The sequence below is a fragment of the Etheostoma spectabile genome, chromosome 4 (genome assembly GCF_008692095.1).
Source record: "Etheostoma spectabile isolate EspeVRDwgs_2016 chromosome 4, UIUC_Espe_1.0, whole genome shotgun sequence".
NCBI lineage: Eukaryota > Metazoa > Chordata > Actinopteri > Perciformes > Percidae > Etheostoma > Etheostoma spectabile.
In genome coordinates, this window is record NC_045736.1 from 23,754,844 (window position 1) to 23,772,423 (window position 17,580).

Sequence of the window (17,580 nt, forward strand, 5' to 3'; positions counted from 1 at the left end):
TCTTCTATCTGTTTCTTTACCTTTCCCTTCATCCAGTGTTGAAAAAGCTGCACAAAAATGTTTTAAATATCTACAAGTTAAAAACTGACCAGTAGGCATGCGCCTTCATGCTCCACTGACGACTACCTTTTGCACTATGGCATGCAAGTTTCCCATCAAAAACACGCTTGATTGCATTTCATAGAAAAGGTTTTAATAAAAATTCCCTCAATTTCCTCTTATTGTACTTGATATCATGAATGATTACATCGTTTATACAGATAAGTCACTCTTCAACATTAAAAAGGCACATAAAAGCATCTAGAGCAGATTATTGCATTTTCTGGGTTTTACAAAATTTTACAAAACACACTTCCTGATTGTGTTATAGCATGCTCAAAATTTCCTCCCAGCTCACTAATGATGTTCTGACACGTCCATGGTTCTCACCAGCTTCTGGGCGTTTTAATAAAAACCAGTGCACCAAGTGCATGTTTTGTGGAACTGGAAAGAGAAGACAGACATACAATAGTGTAACAAATAAAAAAAATTCCCTTGCCCATGTTACTTAAGTTAGGTACTTGACTATTCTATTGCATAGATGTACTGTATGGATGGTAATTTGTTTTAATTTTTCTTAAAGTGCTTATAAGTTTACTTGAGACGATCTGTGATTGAAAAGATAGTGTAAAAAGCATTTTGTACAACTACAAATACACACAAGATGCAATCCATTATTTATATTCAGTATTTTCTGTACATATGTGTGTTTGTGTGTATGTGTCAAGGCCTAGTGTCACCAGTCCCTGTCAGTATATGATGGACTAACACATTCAAACAATAAGACAGAAAGAATGAGAAGGCCCATGGATTTGCTGTAAACTACATTGGGGGTATTCCCCCTCAACTAAGCCTCTGTACAGCAGTAGAAAAACATGTACTTGGCATTAACACATCACAGTCTTGGCACATAGCCTTGGCACCCTATTTCATTTACAAGCTAGAAAAGTTCCTGACTGCCTCTACATTCAGCAAAAAGCCATGAATTCCCCCCCTGAATATATCAGTAAAAGTCCAAAATAAGGCACTCAAAATGGAAAATAGAGCAATGGTGGCAAGGTGTCTGCCGTCAGCAGCAGCAACTGAGATGGATTGATTCTTGCTGAACAGCAATGGCACTGTGTCTCCTAAAGGGAACGAGAGGAAGAAAAGGTCACTTTTTGACTTTATGTAATATAAATTATCACATGTAATTTGTTGGTTTTACAGTAGTATAAGTACTCTGCACTGCTAAGAGTGCATTCATTTTTATGCATGGCTGGCCTAAGTGGCACTCAGAACCATAACCCTTACATCGACATGTCCTTTTTTTTTTACTTATTGTAGCTAAACAAAATACAGCTTCAAGCAGCAATTTCAAAGGCAGTTAAAAGAACATCAAGCAGAGCAAACTGCATAAAGTCACAATGAGGATGTCTTCACCAACTGTGCAATTTAGATCATGATAGGAGAAAGCTTTGCAAAGATATGACCCACTTCCTGTTTTTGTTGTTGACAGTTTATCATACAGTCGCATTAAAAAAAAACATTCACTTTGTATTATCGCAAACCTATTAAGCTGTCTTGCATTATGACTCACAAGCATATCCTTTTGAATAATGCCTTCACTCCTACAGTAATTTAGGGTATAATTCAAAAAGTTTATGCTCAACGTTCCTCTATGGCTGATCCTGTTAAATCCTATTTAATGCTCTACACATAGCAATTCACAGGTTATGAAAGCTCTAATGTGCTATTCATTAATACCAGAATCAGAATTTTGTTACTAAATAGGAAAGTCATCCAAAAGATGCTTTTTTATTTATATACTATAGTGACCACTGGCTCATTTTTGTATGAGAATAAGCCAAACGTGTGCTTTTGACAACCTCAGAATACTTAAAGAAGAGTTATGTTGATTCATGAAAAGGTTTTAGGTGTTACAATAATGCAAAATATAAGAAAAAAAACACATAATGAAATAGGTGACTGCCTCCCCAAGTCTATCACAAGCAAACAGCAGAATCTTCTTTTAAACCTTTTTAAATTCATATTTTATTATATTTCAAAGAACCTGTGTCTTTGGTATTTCAGTTATAACCTCTTCCATTTTGCTCACCTGCATCTGGCTAAGCCTCGCTGTCATACTGACTCAGGCGCTTCCTAGACTTCAGTTCTTTCAGCCATGCGGGAGAAGAGATAGCACTAAATGACACAAAATCACAGGTCAGAGGAGTGTCATGACTACAATGCATACCAAAGTTGAAATATTTTTATCATTATTTCTAAATATATTTTTTTTTAGGTGTGTTGTCATGCTCTTTTCCCACCCTGCGTCCGTGCTGCCTAAGGGTGGCAGCACTCGTGCAGCCCCTGCCAGATGAGCAGCAGAGCGAGTAGAGCGGGATCGTTGTGAGGGAGATGGTGCCGCTTCCTCATTTTGACTTTCCTTCTCTTCTCTTCCCTTGTCTTCTTCTGTTTCCTTTCTCCCTCTGATTTCACCTCTACCTGTTCTCTTTTTTAACTGAGCCTTGAAGAGATAGTAAAGGACATTTTACCAAATTCAAATGCCTCCCATTTGTATCATGTTATATAATTAAAAAAACATAACTTTGAGAGAACTTACCACCAAGGCTGCAGGGCTCAATCCAGGGAACATGGGGACTCTCTGAGAGGTGGGAGAAGGAGAACAGACTATCTTTGCTTTAGGCTGATCCTCGTCAGAGTCCGACTCCCTTTGCTTAGAAGATGCCTCTTTTTCATCTAAAAACGGATATAATGTCAGTCAGAACAGGCAGTAAATCAACATTTCCAGACTGCTTTTCGCCTAGAGTGGATGTGCTTATTGAGACATTGTTTGCTTATTTTGAAATTTTAAAAAACATTGACATTCCAGCCCTCCAAGTAGATTACATAACATTATGGATGCAGTAATAACCTGTGGAGTCACGGGTCCTCCAGTCTGGGCTTTCTTTTGGAGCCAAACCTCCACGGAGCGAGCGTGGCTGATGCGTTCGAGTTCGCCTCCTAACCAGATCTGCCTTCGATTTCTGCACGCTGGTGTCGAGGAGAGGAGTGGAGCTCTGTGCACATACACACACAGAATCTAGCAAGCAATTAATAGAACACACTGTATTCCCCAGTGTGTAATAACCTACCATCACACTACAGCAATGTAGATTCAAGAGTTTTCCCAGGTAGATATGCAAATTAACGACCAAACTACATGTTAATGTTTGCAGCGGATGGCGCAGACATCAGCTGTCACCATTCACGAAGGGGGGAGGATTAGAAACTAAGAATCACCAACCTCCGGAAATTGAGCCAGCTCAGGCTCTTTAAAGAAATCCGTGGTATCGACGTCTTCAGAAGGGACTTCAGAAACCTGGTCAGGGACGGGCTTTGGGCTGAAGAGAAAGAAAGCTATTTAAAATTGTGTGTGAGCACGGTATGAAATGAGAAGGATATAGGAATTGTTTAGATTCTTTCAGGTCAGCTTCAGGAGTCATTTTAGTTCAATTTAGTTATCTAAATTATCATAGTTAGCTATGTTGGTCTGAACCAGACCTCCATCTCACGTCTTCAACTTGTGCAAAATGCTGCAGCTCGCTTCTTAACAAATACATCTAGACGTGCACACATCACTCCCGTTCTCTACACCCTGCATTGGCTTGCGGTGCGTTTTAGAATAGATTTTAAGATTTCATTGTTTGTTTTTAAAGCTTTAAACAGTCTTGCCCCAGAGTATTTGTCTGAAATTTTAACTGTGCGGGAGCACAACCGGTCATTGCGGTCTTCAAATCAGTTGGTTTTAGAAGTCCCAAGGTCCGGGTATAAACGGTAGGGTGGTCAGGCTTTTGCAGTTGCTGCCCCAAGACTCTGGAACAAGTTACCCCCTGATATATACGTGCTGTTACAGATGTCGCTTTTTTCAGGTCCAAACTCAAAACATATCTGTTCAGTCTTGCTTTTAATAACCTTTTCTGATTTTACTGTTTTCTATGTTCACTCTTTCTATTGTATGTTGTGATTTTATTTATTTTGCTAAGCACTTTGGATACCTGCTGGTAGTTGTAAAGTGCTATATAAATAAATTTTGATTGATTGATTGATTGATTGAATTTCTGAGTTTCTGTGTTGTGCTGTATTAGCCACAAAGGGGCACAGGGAAGTCAAGTCTCAAAAATACTGGACATCACATTTTTGTGTGCAGCTAAACTTGGTTATGCTGTCACAGGATTTATGTTTAAAAAACAGTACTTGCAAATTGCATATCTCATTATGCTGAGAAATTGAAGTCCAAATCCCACATGGGATTGAACAAAAAACTTACTGAAAAAAGAAAGAAAAGTAATTTTGGTTTCACAGTCACATTGGGTTATTGTTGGTTACATGATCATATTACAAAATGAGTGCTAAACTAGGACCTCCAAACTGCACCTTCAGTCTGCTTACTTCTGTAATGCCAGAAAGCTATAGGGCTTCTATTTGCGGGTGTGCTCAGTTTGAATCAAATCGCCTCAATGTGAAGCCACACCTTCAGCACTTGACACAAGGAATGACACTCAAGCCTGTCCAGTCCTGCCTGTCTTCCATCAGAGTAAAGGAAGGATATGAAGCCAAGGAAACAGTTTGAAGTTCACAGAATGTATTAGGGCTGCACAATATGAGGAAACTATGTATGTATTAGGGCTCCACAATATGAGGAAAATATGCAATTACATTGTTGCATATCATGATAGCGGTATACTTGAAATAAATAAACAGATTAAAATGTATGCAGTTCTTCAATTCTGCTGCTTTCCGTATTCTTCTAAAATACAACAAATTGCTTGTTGAATTTAAAACAAATTAAAGGAAATCATTTCTAACATTCTATTATTGAACAAATTGAACATTGAATGGAATATAAAAGGTACCACTTAAAAAGAATGACATTTTAATGTGCAGTTATATGCTGATATTTTCTTTCAACTAATACCAACAATCTCTGAATGTCTATCGCGATATGTTGCAGCCTTTTGCGATGTGTATATTGCGCCAGTTGATATTGCGATGATGATTAAAAAAAAAACAATATGTATTGTGCAACCCTAGTATGTATGTGTGTGTGTGTGTGTGTGTACCTGTCAATTTCAGATGTCTGTTCACATGCCTCATTCTGCTGGTCTGGCTCATTGTCTATCAAAGCATCAGTGTCTTCATCATTTGTGCTATAACTGTTAACTGGTGCCTGAGAGACAGAAAGACAGACATTACATTTAATTGGAAAACACGTACCATACAACAGAACCAGAGAAAACATAAAGGAAGCCTTTGACATTAAGGGATAGACTTTCGCCAAAGTCAATTCCAGTTTCATGTTAAGCATGTGCAGATATCAACCGGTACTACTCTGCCTCTCTCTCTGTGTTGGATCAACTGCTTTATCACACTTATCACATGATGTAAATGTTTTTGTTGTTGTCGTGTAAATCTGCATATGAGAACTTCACATTGTGGAGATGAGGCAGAGAGAAAATGGAGTGTGTGCTGAGCCAAGATCACTAACTACAGAGGGAGAGAGGACTAAGGACCATCCAAGCATGCATCTTTTAATGAGCCGTTCACAGAAGCTAGGCTGTTCTCAATAAACACCATGAGCACTGGCATACACACCTATATGGCTACACACAGACACACCAAACGCACTGATGTTGTTACGCCTACATGCTGGAATGTACACACGCACACACACACACACATATATACACACACAACACACACACACACACACACACACACACACATTCCGAACAAAAGCAACAACTGTGCACTTCTTAGTAAACATTCCTTTAAGCTTACTTCACATTTTGTCAAGGGGCACATCCCAATTTTATGTTGTCTGCATTGTCATATTGTCACCTGGATACAAAACAACACTTGAGTAAACAACCCTGCCCTCTGTATGTTTTCACACACATCTCATCTTCATGAATCCATCTATTACTCAGATCTCACACAACAGCAGCTTCATTTGCACAATGCCTGTTATCTGGCAACATCACAGCATGAATGAATAGGCTTCTAGTGATTTTCCTATAACCACAGACTGGTGTTTAGGTACATAGAAAACAAAGTCTGTTCTAACAAAGACACAGTCTACAGTGGTGCATTTCCACCACCATGCATATATCCGGAATCTATCCAACCTTTACTACAGAAGTAGCCACTGCAGCTTCCAAACCTTTTACTGTTTTTAGCAACATTTTTCATCACATCAGTGTTGCAGTACTATTCACAAAAAGCTTCATGAGAATTCAAAGAGAAACGTTATGCATCTGAATATTTTCTATTTGGAAGTGGTACAAGTATTCAACAATGAGACAATTCTGCCACAGAAAATCACCAACTTTACTTCAAGTACCCTGGAATGATAAAAATATTGCCCTATAGTAAGTAATAATGTATTTTGACTAAGCAGCGGAAGAACTTAAACTCAACATTGACATATTGAACATATATCAAACAGTTGCCTATTTGCACATCTAGCAGTTACAGAGCAACTTCATTTGGAGTCTTGTTCCTGGCCACTGGACAAATTTAAGTCCATTATTTACTCTCCTTTTAGCTCTGTTTTTGGCCTCCGCCAACTCCTGAGGGAAATGTTTAGCTCTTTAGCTGCTAAGTGCTCCACTATGTTATCTGTCTGCCACTTGTTGCTGGGCAAGTAGTATACATAGGATGTATCAGAGTTTTTTTGCTGTGCATGTGCATGTGGGGTTGTCACTGTGAATGGGCACCTTTCACATTACACAGTAATTTAGGCCATTGTTAATATGAAAATATCTATTAGTGCAGCTTTAATCTATACGTGTGCATCCAGATTCAGAGGTACATACACACTCAGGAAACTCTATCAAGGCATTTTGTTCCTTTTTTAAAAGATATTGTAAAACAATCAACAAAACAAAAACCTATATTTTGCTGAAATAAGAAACCAATGTGTTAAAAACTACTACAACTCTAAACCGCAATAAACCTGCATATGTGTGTACTGGATGTGGCAGCACAGTATGTGGAGGACGGAGGATGTGCAAGTCAAGACAGAATGGCCTTTATTATAGTTTACCTCAAAACATTTTTGTCACGGTCAATGGAATGTGTAAGCTTGTTTCTGGTGTAGTGGAGAGGTTAACAGAGATGCCACGAGCACAACTAACTGAGACTCTAATCCAGTATTAGACAGTCAGCAAAAGTTATAGATCAAAGTGGATATAGCCTGCAGGTTATTTTTTACCTTTTGGTCATTGTGGCTCTTGTGCATGCACACCCACATACTGTATATCAAAGACACAAATGTTCACACTGACATGCAATTAGCAGCCACAATAAACACTACAAAACTACCAAGACAGATTTCAGCCTGTATATCTCAAAACCTATCACCTGTGTTGCAGTTGGCACCCGACATTTGTTTTATATCCAAAGCAGATTACAATAAGTTATGCAACAAGGGTTACGTACAAAGGAAATCAGATACCTGCTATTGCGGAGTTTTGGCAGCAGATTACCTGTTGAACTAATCGACAAAATGTTACATTGGAGGTTATTTTATCATTAGGTCTCTTAAAATACTTGTGTTTCATCTTGACACCTTTTTTGACATTATCTGATAGTTTTGAGTAAGATGAAATAAAAAAACATAGTTAATCTAATTTAAAGGTTAATCTAATGTAATGGGCCATGAAGTAAGGATAAATAGCGGGGGAAATGGCCATTTCAAAAGTGAAAAAGCTATATAATGGCACCAGCAATGACTAAATGTAATCAGCTTGAGCTTAAGGCACACACAGAAGCAGAGGGCACAGAAATAAACAGCCATTCTTAGATAAACCTTGTCTAACCGTGTTACACTTTGTTATTGTCCTCTGCTTTATCTCTGACACACACCACAGCCACAGAGGGAAAGGGCATGCATGTACACTGATAAAACACTACATTTAGAAATCTTTATCAGATAACTGTGGCCTTCCTGAAACAGGCTGCCACTGCCTACTGCACTCCCTTTTTACATTTGCATGTTTATCTGGTAACACATGTGCAGGGAAATATTAGACTATGGGATACATGGAGCTTTGGTGCAAACTGTAAAAAGCACCTAAATTAAGGTTTAGTGTAAAAATCTGATTGTGATTAACAATTCTAATTATTACACACATTTCAAAGCCTTCATTGACTTCTACAGGGTTACTAAATTAGCTCTTACAGAGCAGGCTTCAGTGGCTCTCCTCTGCAGAGTCTCCCGACTTCTGACGGAGAAGCGACGCAGGGATCTCCTGCTACGTCTGGCGAAGCTACGAAGTGGTGACATAGCTCTCTGAAACCTTCCTGTTCCATCTTCACCTTCTTCTTCCTCCTCTTTATCCTCCTCTTCCTCCTCCTGCTGCTTCTCTTCTGTGGTGCCCCACACCAGCTCCAGAGCCCCTTGCAAGGAACGTCGCACGCTGCCGACCCAGCCCGTCACATGCAGCTGGGCGGCCGACAGTTTCCCTCCAAAGTACTGCATTGTTGAAAGGTTCACAAAGTTGGCTGTAGAGGCACTAGGGTCACTATGGGAACTTAGTCACCACAGAAACTAAGGTTCAGCTTTGTTAGAGATGAAGGGGTTGTGTGGGTGAATCAGAAAGCTGTGTCTGTAATCTGCCTTTCAGTTGTCATTTTCAGCAAGTAGAAGGTGAAGAGGTTTTTTTGTGAAAAGGTTTCTGACGTCATACAAAGCAAGATAGATTCCATTTGAGCGGGATCCATCCTCTTTCTCCCATATTTTTATGGTTCAGGTCAGACAAACTTCCTGGAACAGTCTATTATTTGCTGTCAGTGACAAAGTAAATAGTTTGACCAGCCATGTGTTTGCACTGTGACAACACTATTCCACTGCAGCATTCACTATAATAGATGTGACATCCTAAACAGCAGCGTCCCGAAAAAGATCATCACATCATCACATTTTGATCCATTTAAAAACACACTGACAGAACTCTCTATCAAAACTTTCCCTTTGGCCGTAAAGACAAAAAATAGCAACAAAGCTTTTAGTCCTGCACAAAACTGTTTTAAGGATTACCTCTTTTCCTGTGCACTCTCTTTCACTTCATCTGCCACAGTCAAGTCTGTTTGCTTGTGTACCTACGTCCAAGTTCACAGCACTACTCCGTTTTCCATGCAGAAAAAAGGGAAAAGAAAGGTGGGAAATATCTGCCACTCCAAAGATCCAAAGCTGGGTACAGAGAGGTACTGTAAATCACCTATTTATCTCCTCCATACCTGGGTGATTTCACAGAACGTCAAAACAAAGCGTAGCTCTGTGCACGGATGTGGAAAATCCAAAGGGAAGGAAGGAAGGTGCGGCAGGCTGGGCCAAGGTGCTTTCGGCACCTCCCTCTACTGTTCTTTCCCCGTAGGTAGATGATGCAGGTAACTAAATGAACCGGGTCTTTGTGAGAGGAGTAAGAAGAGGGAACAGCAGAAAAGAGGAAGACTTTTGGAAAGTTTGAGTAGGCTAGTAGATGACTGAGAGAATGGACAGTGGTCATGTGAACTTTCTTGTCCGGGGTTTAGCCCATCCTCTTTTGAGTGTATTTGTGCCAGAAAGTGTGTGTGTAAGAGGGGTGACGGGCTCTCTCAAAAGGGGTTGGAGAGATTGAGTAGAGACAGAGACAGAGTGGCACCATGTATGGTCATTCTGACACACTGCCCTGTTGACCAAATCCAAATGAGGACATGATGGCCACAAAGTACTCTTCTCACCATAGGATCTATCCATCCATCTTTCTGTCTGCCTTTTAGTAAGTAACCTGAATGAGGTTGCACGGTTGGCTGCACAGCTTGTGTTTGCCCAGTAAATATTGTCCTCTATTATGTCCTGTCAAAATAAAAGCTTTTCTCTGCACACAATAGACACAATAGTGTCTTGTGTTTTTCTTGCAGCATAAACAAGTTTCTTAAACTCTCTCTCTCTTTACTGTTTTTATGTTATGGTGGCCATTCATATTTTAGTGGTACAAGGTCCTCAACATGATATAAACTTGTAGGTTTTGGTCGTGCAGGATAAGGAAGTGCAATTTTTTCTTTTGAATAGCAGCGCCACCCAGTGGTGAAAACAGGACTGGACTCTAACAACCATGACCGACAAAGCAGTGGCTATGTACAATGCCTCCTTACAGTAGTTCATTGGTTATGTGGATTACACACACACACACACACACACACACACACACACACACACAGTTTTTTTCATTAATTCTGCAAAAATGCTGCATGTTCAAACAGGTGGTGGACCGATCTGTCTTGACTTCACTGTTCATTGTTTGTTTGCTTCCTTGTCGCTTTTAATAAAGTTTCCCTGTCAATCAACATTTCCCAGCAACATTAGCTGAGGACTACTTTTTTCAGGCAGTACAGCCATGATTTGTGGGTCCACCCAGAAATTTTCTCAGACCTGGATTGTTGACTGTATCTGTACTATATCGTCAATGGGTTCTTAAATGTAAATCAACTGAAGTGGAAAAAAACATTTTGCTAGAAGCAGCCTTATGATATCTATGATGAGCATAGCAGCACTAATACAGAGCTAATACCTGTCCAATTTGTAAGATAAATGTGGTCAAAGTCTACAGCCCACCAACACTCAGAGGTTGTCTAGCTTCAGGCTAAACTATAGACAGACTAAAAATGAACAATTGGATATGAGCTACAAATGAATGACTGAATTAAGAATGGGAAAGGTGATCAAATGGATTTCACTAGTCAGAAGTAGAGAACGTCTTTGTTAACTCCTCCCATGAAAACAGTGTAGGATTGCCATTTCTTGGCAGATCTTTATATGTTTATATTCCCAAATCACACAGAAAGTAAAATTAGGAGTGTATATAGCCTATAGAAAAGATCCCATATCATAGTATCACACAGTAGCCTATATCATTATATATTTGAATATAGTATATTTTATTGAAAATGAATTGAGTAATGTATAATGAGTGAAATAAACAGACAGGAAGATCTGTTTTTAGTTAATCCAGTAATTTAAAGCACTAGTTTGATATTTAAGGAAATACGCTGAGTTAAAAGAGAAGATGTTTACCAATCTCACCAAATGTGAAGCTATGGCTAGCAAACAGAATATTTTTATCAGTTACCTTACCTTAGCATAAAGACTGAGAACAGGGAAACAGCTAGCTTGGCTCTGTACAAATTATATATATTGTATTAATTGGCATGCTTTATAGGTGCTGGTAGGCAGTTTTTGTTAGCTTTTGTTACCAGAACCAGGCTAGCTGTGGCCCATGTTTTCCTGTCTTTATGCTAACCTAAGCTAAGATAAAATAAGCTAAGCCACGCGGCTGCCGGTGCCAGCTTCATAATTATCATACAGACAAGAGTGTGGTATCAATTGTCTCATCTAACGCTTAGCAAGACCGAATGAGGGCATTTCCCAAAAAGTCCAACTATACCATACTATTCAAGTGGATAATATATAGTGATGGGAAAAGCTGGCTTAATGCTTTACAGGACCCAAAAATAAACCTAAAACATGTAAGGTGGAACCCTCTCACTGGCTGGGCAATCTGCTACAAAATCTCTAGCACTTATTAGGTAACATTCAATCTGCAAAACTCACCCATAGCTGCTGGAAATAACCCATCCAATCCCATGTGAAATAATCCATCCTTCCTTCTTATGCTCATGCAATGTTTTTTTTCTTTCTTTTAAACTGCCTTTGCCTCTGAAAAGAAATATTTTCTTTATGCACAAATATGAGGAAAATGAAAGCAGCAGACAGACTAATGCAGGATAGATGCAGAGGAAGTCGTAACCTCACTTCCTGTCAGATGTCTTAACCACACATCTTCATACAGTATGTGCACCACCAGACGTAGAGTTCATACAATCTGATGTAATTTTACAGTTGACTGAAGGATTCAAAAAATGCATCAGGTAGTCACGGCTAGTTTAATATGATTGCTTGAAATGAGAATCACTTTTTATCAACACACCTCCAAAGTCAACACTTATCTTATTCCAACACTGCAAGTGTTTTTTTATTGTAAGAAATAAGGTGTTGCCGTCAGCAAGGGCAGGTACTACTACCGACACAGGGCACATAGATGTAGATTCCATGCTTGTTTCATTACTCACATCTAGACAGATCCACACACACACACACACACACACAAACATACTCTAAATTTAAGCTGTGACTGAATCAGGGCGAAGCGAGTATAACAAGATGTGTTTCACCATGCTACAGGAATGCCAATGTGTTGGTTCAGGTGGGGAGTTTGTGACTGCCAGGATATGATTCAGTGGTGAAATAATCCCATTTAGGCCTACCTACATGTACACTCCTGTCTCTGTGCCTAACCTCACCCTTTCTGTGCCATTGAACAATTTCCCTCTGACAAAATCTATCAAAAGTGGGTAAAAATAGCCTTGCATTCCAACAGAATGGGACAGAATTTCATATTTACCTCCTGCTCATCTTCTTCGTCCACTTCATCTTCCATTGTCTCCTCCTCTTCCTCCCTAGGTGTCTCCTCCTCCTCCCCCCTCTGCGTCTCCTCCTCCCCCTTCTCCTTTAACTCCATGGAGATGACCTGTTCCTCTTCTGGTCTTTCCTGGGCTAATGTAGGCTTTGGGCTGCCTGGCTTTTCCACCTGCTCTGGCACATTCTTTTTGCGAGTAATGACATCCAGGGGTGCCAGCATTTCAACTTCCTCTTCATCCACAGAGACAGCTGGCCAACTCTGGATGAGCGGACTAGTTTCCACTTTAGCCTGTGAGCCCCATCTCTTCGGTTTGACTGAAAAATCGTCAAAATCCACCTTCAACAGAGTCGGTCTGACAGAGAAGTCATCGTAATCAACTTCAACCTGACGCTCTCTCGTCTCATAGGCTTTCACTGAGGGGGAATATAGCGAATTTGACTTTTGATGCACATCTTCAGAGTCAAAGCTAATTAAATTTAGCCCCACACTCTCTCGTTCTTCCCTTTTTCTCTCGTCCTCCATTCGTATCTCTTCTTCCAGTTGTTGAGCTCGCTTTCTGTCCAATTCCTCTCGGAGCTTTCTCTCCAGCTCCTCCACTCTTTCTTTCTCTACTTGTCTGTTCCGTTCCTCTTCCCTTCTTCCCTCCTCTTTTTGTCTCTCCATCTCTATTTGCCTCATTCTCTCCAACTCTTCTTCTTTTTTTTGCAGCTCTTTCAGCATCCTTTGCCTCTCCCTTTCTCTTTCCTCCAACTCCATTCTTAACCTTTCTGTCTCCCTCTCCTCTTGTCTGAATCTCTCCTCTTTTTGTCTCACCCTCTCCCTGTCCTCCTCTTTCCGTTTCTCCATCTCTATTTGCCTCATTCTCTCCAACTCTTCTTCTTTTTCTTGCTGCTCTTTCAGCATCCTTTGCCTCTCCCTTTCTCTTTCCTCTGCCTCCATTCTTAATCTTTCTTTCTCCCTCTCCTCTTGTCTGAGTCTTTCTTGTCTGAGTCTTTCCTCTTTCTGTCTCACCCTCTCTCTGTCCTCCTCTTTCTGTCTCTCCATCTCTATTTGCCTCTTTCTCTCCATCTCTTCTTTTACTTCTTGCTGCTCTTTCAGCATCCTTTGCCTCTCCCTTTCTCTTTCCTCCGCCTCCATTCTTAATCTTTCTTTCTCTCTCTCCTCTTGTCTGAGTCTTTCCTCTTTCTGTGTCGCCCTCTCCCTGTCCTCCTCTTTCTGTCTCTGCCATATCAACTCCAACTCTTTCTCTCTGTCCCTCTCTCCTTCTTCTCCTCTCTGCATCTTCGTCTTTTTCACCCAATCTTTTTCCCACTCTTCTTCTCTTAGTTTGATTCTATTAATTTCCTTCTCTCTCAGTTTTCCCTCTAATCTGTGTTCCTCGCTGTGAATCAATCTCTCCTCATCCTCTCTCGGCATTTGTCTTTCTCTTTCCTCTCTTAGTCTCTCCTCTTTCCTTGCCTCCTCCTTCATTCTCTCTTTTTCCCTCTCCACCTGATCTTGTTTAAGTCTCTCCTCTTTCTGTGTCCCCCTCTGTCTTTCCTCTTCTCTCTGTCTCTGCCACATCAACTCCATCTGCCTTTCCCTCTCCATCTCTTCTTCTCTCAGCCTTTGCCTTTCCCTCTCCTGCTCTTTCAATACTTCCTGCTCATATTCCTCCATCCTCTGTCTCTCCATTTCCTCCTCCTTCAGCCTCTCTCTCTCCCTCTCCTCGTCTTCCCTCTGCCTTGCCTTTTCTTTCTCCCTTTCTTCTTCTTTTTGTTTCTGCTCCTCTTTCAACTTGAGTCCTGCCTGTTCGTTCTCTTTTGCTCTCCGTCTTTTTTCAAATTCCAAATGTTTCAGTCGTTCCTTCTCTTGCTCTCCATCATCCTTCTTTTGAAGACCCCCTACTCTTTTGTAGACAGGCACTGAAACAGGGATGTCTTCCTCAGCTTCATCCCCAGAAGTATCTTCTTCTTCTTCTTCTTCGCTGGAATCAGACGCTGAACCCAGGATCAATGGGGGCCCACCATCATCTCTCTCTACAATACCAAAGCGAACGGAGCGGCGTTTGACATCGTTCCTCTTTGGAGCATGTTGACTTTCAGCTGAGTCTCCCTCATCAGTGCCAGTGTGGGTCGTAGATGAGCTGTGATTGCGTAGTTTGACATCCCCCTCTGTTGATTTGTTCTGCAGATGCTCTCCTAATGTTTCTCTTAAGTTTTCCGATGGCTTAACTTCAGCCAGACCATCTTTCGATGTTTCCGTCGGGGTCTCTGTGGATTGTTCAGCAGGTGACACCTTTAAAGGAAGATCCACTGCCGGAATGGCCGATGTCTCCGATGAAGGAGGTTCAGGCGGCACTTTGGTTGTTTTCTCTGCTGTTGGAGCAGTTGCTGGCTCAAAGCTGTGGCAGAGATAACAGTTTATATTATTACAGTTTAACGATCTTGATTTCAAACCTGCCATTTTAATACATCCAAGTACATTTACATATATTTTGATACCTCTCTCATGACTACAAACTGGGGGAAATGGCTAGTCTGGCTCTGACCATTGTTAAATACATTTGCCTACCAGCACCTCTAAAGCGCAGTAATTAACACAATATATATTTTCATTTGTTTGCAAAGAACATTATGTAAAAATGAAAAGTTGTGGTTTTAAATGCTAGGCCTGCACGATTTGGTGAAAAATATGAATGAATTGAATTTTTTTTTGCTAAGAATTAATATCACGATTCTCTGCCACGATTTTTTTTGACCATGACAAAACAAAACAAGTTGGCAGTACCAAATATAGATTTTTTTTGGCACCTATAGCACATTGTAAACATGGAGGCTTCAATGAAGAGAAGGGGGAGCATGGCAGCACATTAAAACATATTTTATGCAGTCTATGTTTAAAACTCACAGAAGAAAGTAGTAGCGTTTGTGATGCAGTCGGCTCGTAAAACCTAAGTTATATAAAAATGTAAACGTGAACAGGGTGAATCGAGATCGGGATTTAATAACGATTAATCGCGCAGGCCTACGTGACGCCGTGACTGGAGTGTTGCAAGGGACCTTTTATAAGTTTCCATGCAGTCTTGTCATTGCAGTAAGGTTGCCAGGCAACCTGTGGAGAGTTTTTGCACAGAGAGACTTTGCACAGAGCCAGGCTGGATGTTTCCCCCTGTTTCCAGTCCTTATGGTAAGCTAAGCTAATCACCTGCTGTCTCTTGCTTTATATTTAGCATCCAGACATGAGACTGGTATAGATATTTTGATCAATACCAAAAATGTCCAATTACTGCTTTAAAGGGTTGTTTCACCCACAGTACAAAAAATGCATTCTTTCACTTACCTCTAGTTGTAGCTAACCATTCTGATTGTTTAGTTTTATTTGCCAAGTTTTCCACCTTTACGTCACCACAATGGTGGTGGATATATTTTGTGGTGCTCAAAGCACTGAAAGTTTACACCTCTTTGTAGTCTTGTCTACTCTGGATCATCCACAGAACAGGCTGTTAACTTTTTTCACAAGAACCATTCTTCTACCGTCTACAGTGATATCTTTCTTCAAACCCGTAAGGACATCTTGCTGTTGAATTTTTTGAATGTCAATTTTAATGTTGAAACAAATTCTACAATATTCACATCTGTTGTAGTTGAAATTGCTGAAAAGGAAATATCAAAACTTGGGCAAATAAACCAAACTACAGTACCTGAGTGGTGAGGTGCTGGGGGGTACCAATGTCTTCCACATCAAAAATACTTAAGTCTGTACTTGTATAGCAGTTTGGATATCTAATCTTACTGTAATATTTACACTTTGAGGAGGCTTGGTTTGCACTCTTTTCTAGACTTGGTTATTTGAGGACATATATCTGGCCACAATCTTGATAGCAAGCTATGTTATTCATTTACCACACCACTATCGATGTCCACACAAAGTACAGAAAGTTAGAGACACAAGGAAAAGACAACAGTGCTGGTGACACTCAAATTAACACCAAACAGTTCTAGACTTGCACTCAGCTCTCTATGATTTGTTGACATTGTATGGCAGAGACTGGAGAAACCTTCCTGTCTTTAAGAAAACTACCCACCGTGTACCAATAAAGCACCAATTTTACAAAAATGAGTACCTATTATATTGAGCAGAAAGATAAATTACAACAAGAGTTGACATAAAAAGCCCCTTAAAAAGCACATAAAAAGTGTATGACACTTTGAATCTGTTGCATGAGTCTGATCACAAAAAATGAATTTAAAATGAAAATAGTATAACCCTGGCCAATAATAGCCAAATATAATATATGTGCTATTAACCTTAAAATAACGTCTACCTTGATTGCACGTGCAAAAGAATGTTTTTTCTTTTACACTAAAAAATTCCCTGCTTTAAATTTTTTAAAGGAAAAAAATTTTTAATTTAAACCAATTTTACAAATTTCCCTTTTCTGTTTATTTTTTAATTTAAAAAGGGAAATTTTATAAAAATTGGGGCTTTTTTTTTAAACCCCAAATAATTTACCCTTTTGGGGGGTTTTCTTCGGTTTTCCAAAACAAAAAATTTAAAACTTTTTTTTAAAAAAAAGGTTTGGGAGACCGTTTTACTGTTAATTTTTTAAAACCCCCGGAAGGAGGTTTTTGGGGGTTTTGGGGCCCACTCTTTTTTAAAAATTTTAATATTGTGAAATTGCGGGAAAATTTTCGCCCCAAAACGGGGAAAACCCCAAAGAAAAGGAAGGCCTTTTCCCAAACCACTACCCCTGGGTTAAAAGTAAAAAGGTGGGGGGGGACCAAGGAAAAAAACAAAGTCTGGTGAAACATTTTAAAAACCACAAAACACTTGAGGAATGGCTTTTGATTTTTGACTTGGGTTTTTGGGGCAAAATGGAAATTTAAACCCCCCTTCCTTTTTTTTTGAAAATTACCCCCCGGGCCCCAAAAAAGGGGGCCCAATTGTCCAAAAACGCCAAATTTTGGAAAAAGTTTTTTTAAAGGGAAAAACCCAACGGAGGAAAAAAAAGGGGGCCCTTAAAAACCCCAAATTTAGAAAAAGAAAATTTGTC

At 39.9% G+C, this 17,580-nt stretch overlaps 1 protein-coding gene across 3 annotated transcripts; it reads right to left on the reverse strand.

Annotated features, from left to right (window-relative positions):
- Positions 1 to 171: 171 nt before the first annotated feature.
- Positions 172 to 15,005, reverse strand: tnks1bp1 (tankyrase 1 binding protein 1). 3 transcript variants are annotated; one of them, XM_032512711.1, is made up of 9 exons: positions 14,259 to 15,005; positions 12,528 to 14,228; positions 5,145 to 5,251; positions 3,329 to 3,425; positions 2,957 to 3,101; positions 2,645 to 2,781; positions 2,349 to 2,548; positions 2,138 to 2,223; positions 172 to 1,166 (listed from the first exon to the last, which is right to left on the reverse strand). In XM_032512711.1, exons 1-8 carry the CDS (start codon positions 14,988 to 14,990, stop codon positions 2,148 to 2,150), a joined length of 3,195 nt encoding a protein of 1,064 aa, XP_032368602.1. In that variant the 5' UTR covers positions 14,991 to 15,005; the 3' UTR covers positions 172 to 1,166; positions 2,138 to 2,147. The 3 variants fall into 3 exon arrangements, with proteins under 3 accessions (XP_032368602.1, XP_032368603.1, XP_032368601.1); XM_032512712.1 differs by having other exon boundaries at positions 12,528 to 13,208; positions 13,392 to 15,005; XM_032512710.1 differs by having other exon boundaries at positions 12,528 to 15,005.
- Positions 15,006 to 17,580: the final 2,575 nt, after the last annotated feature.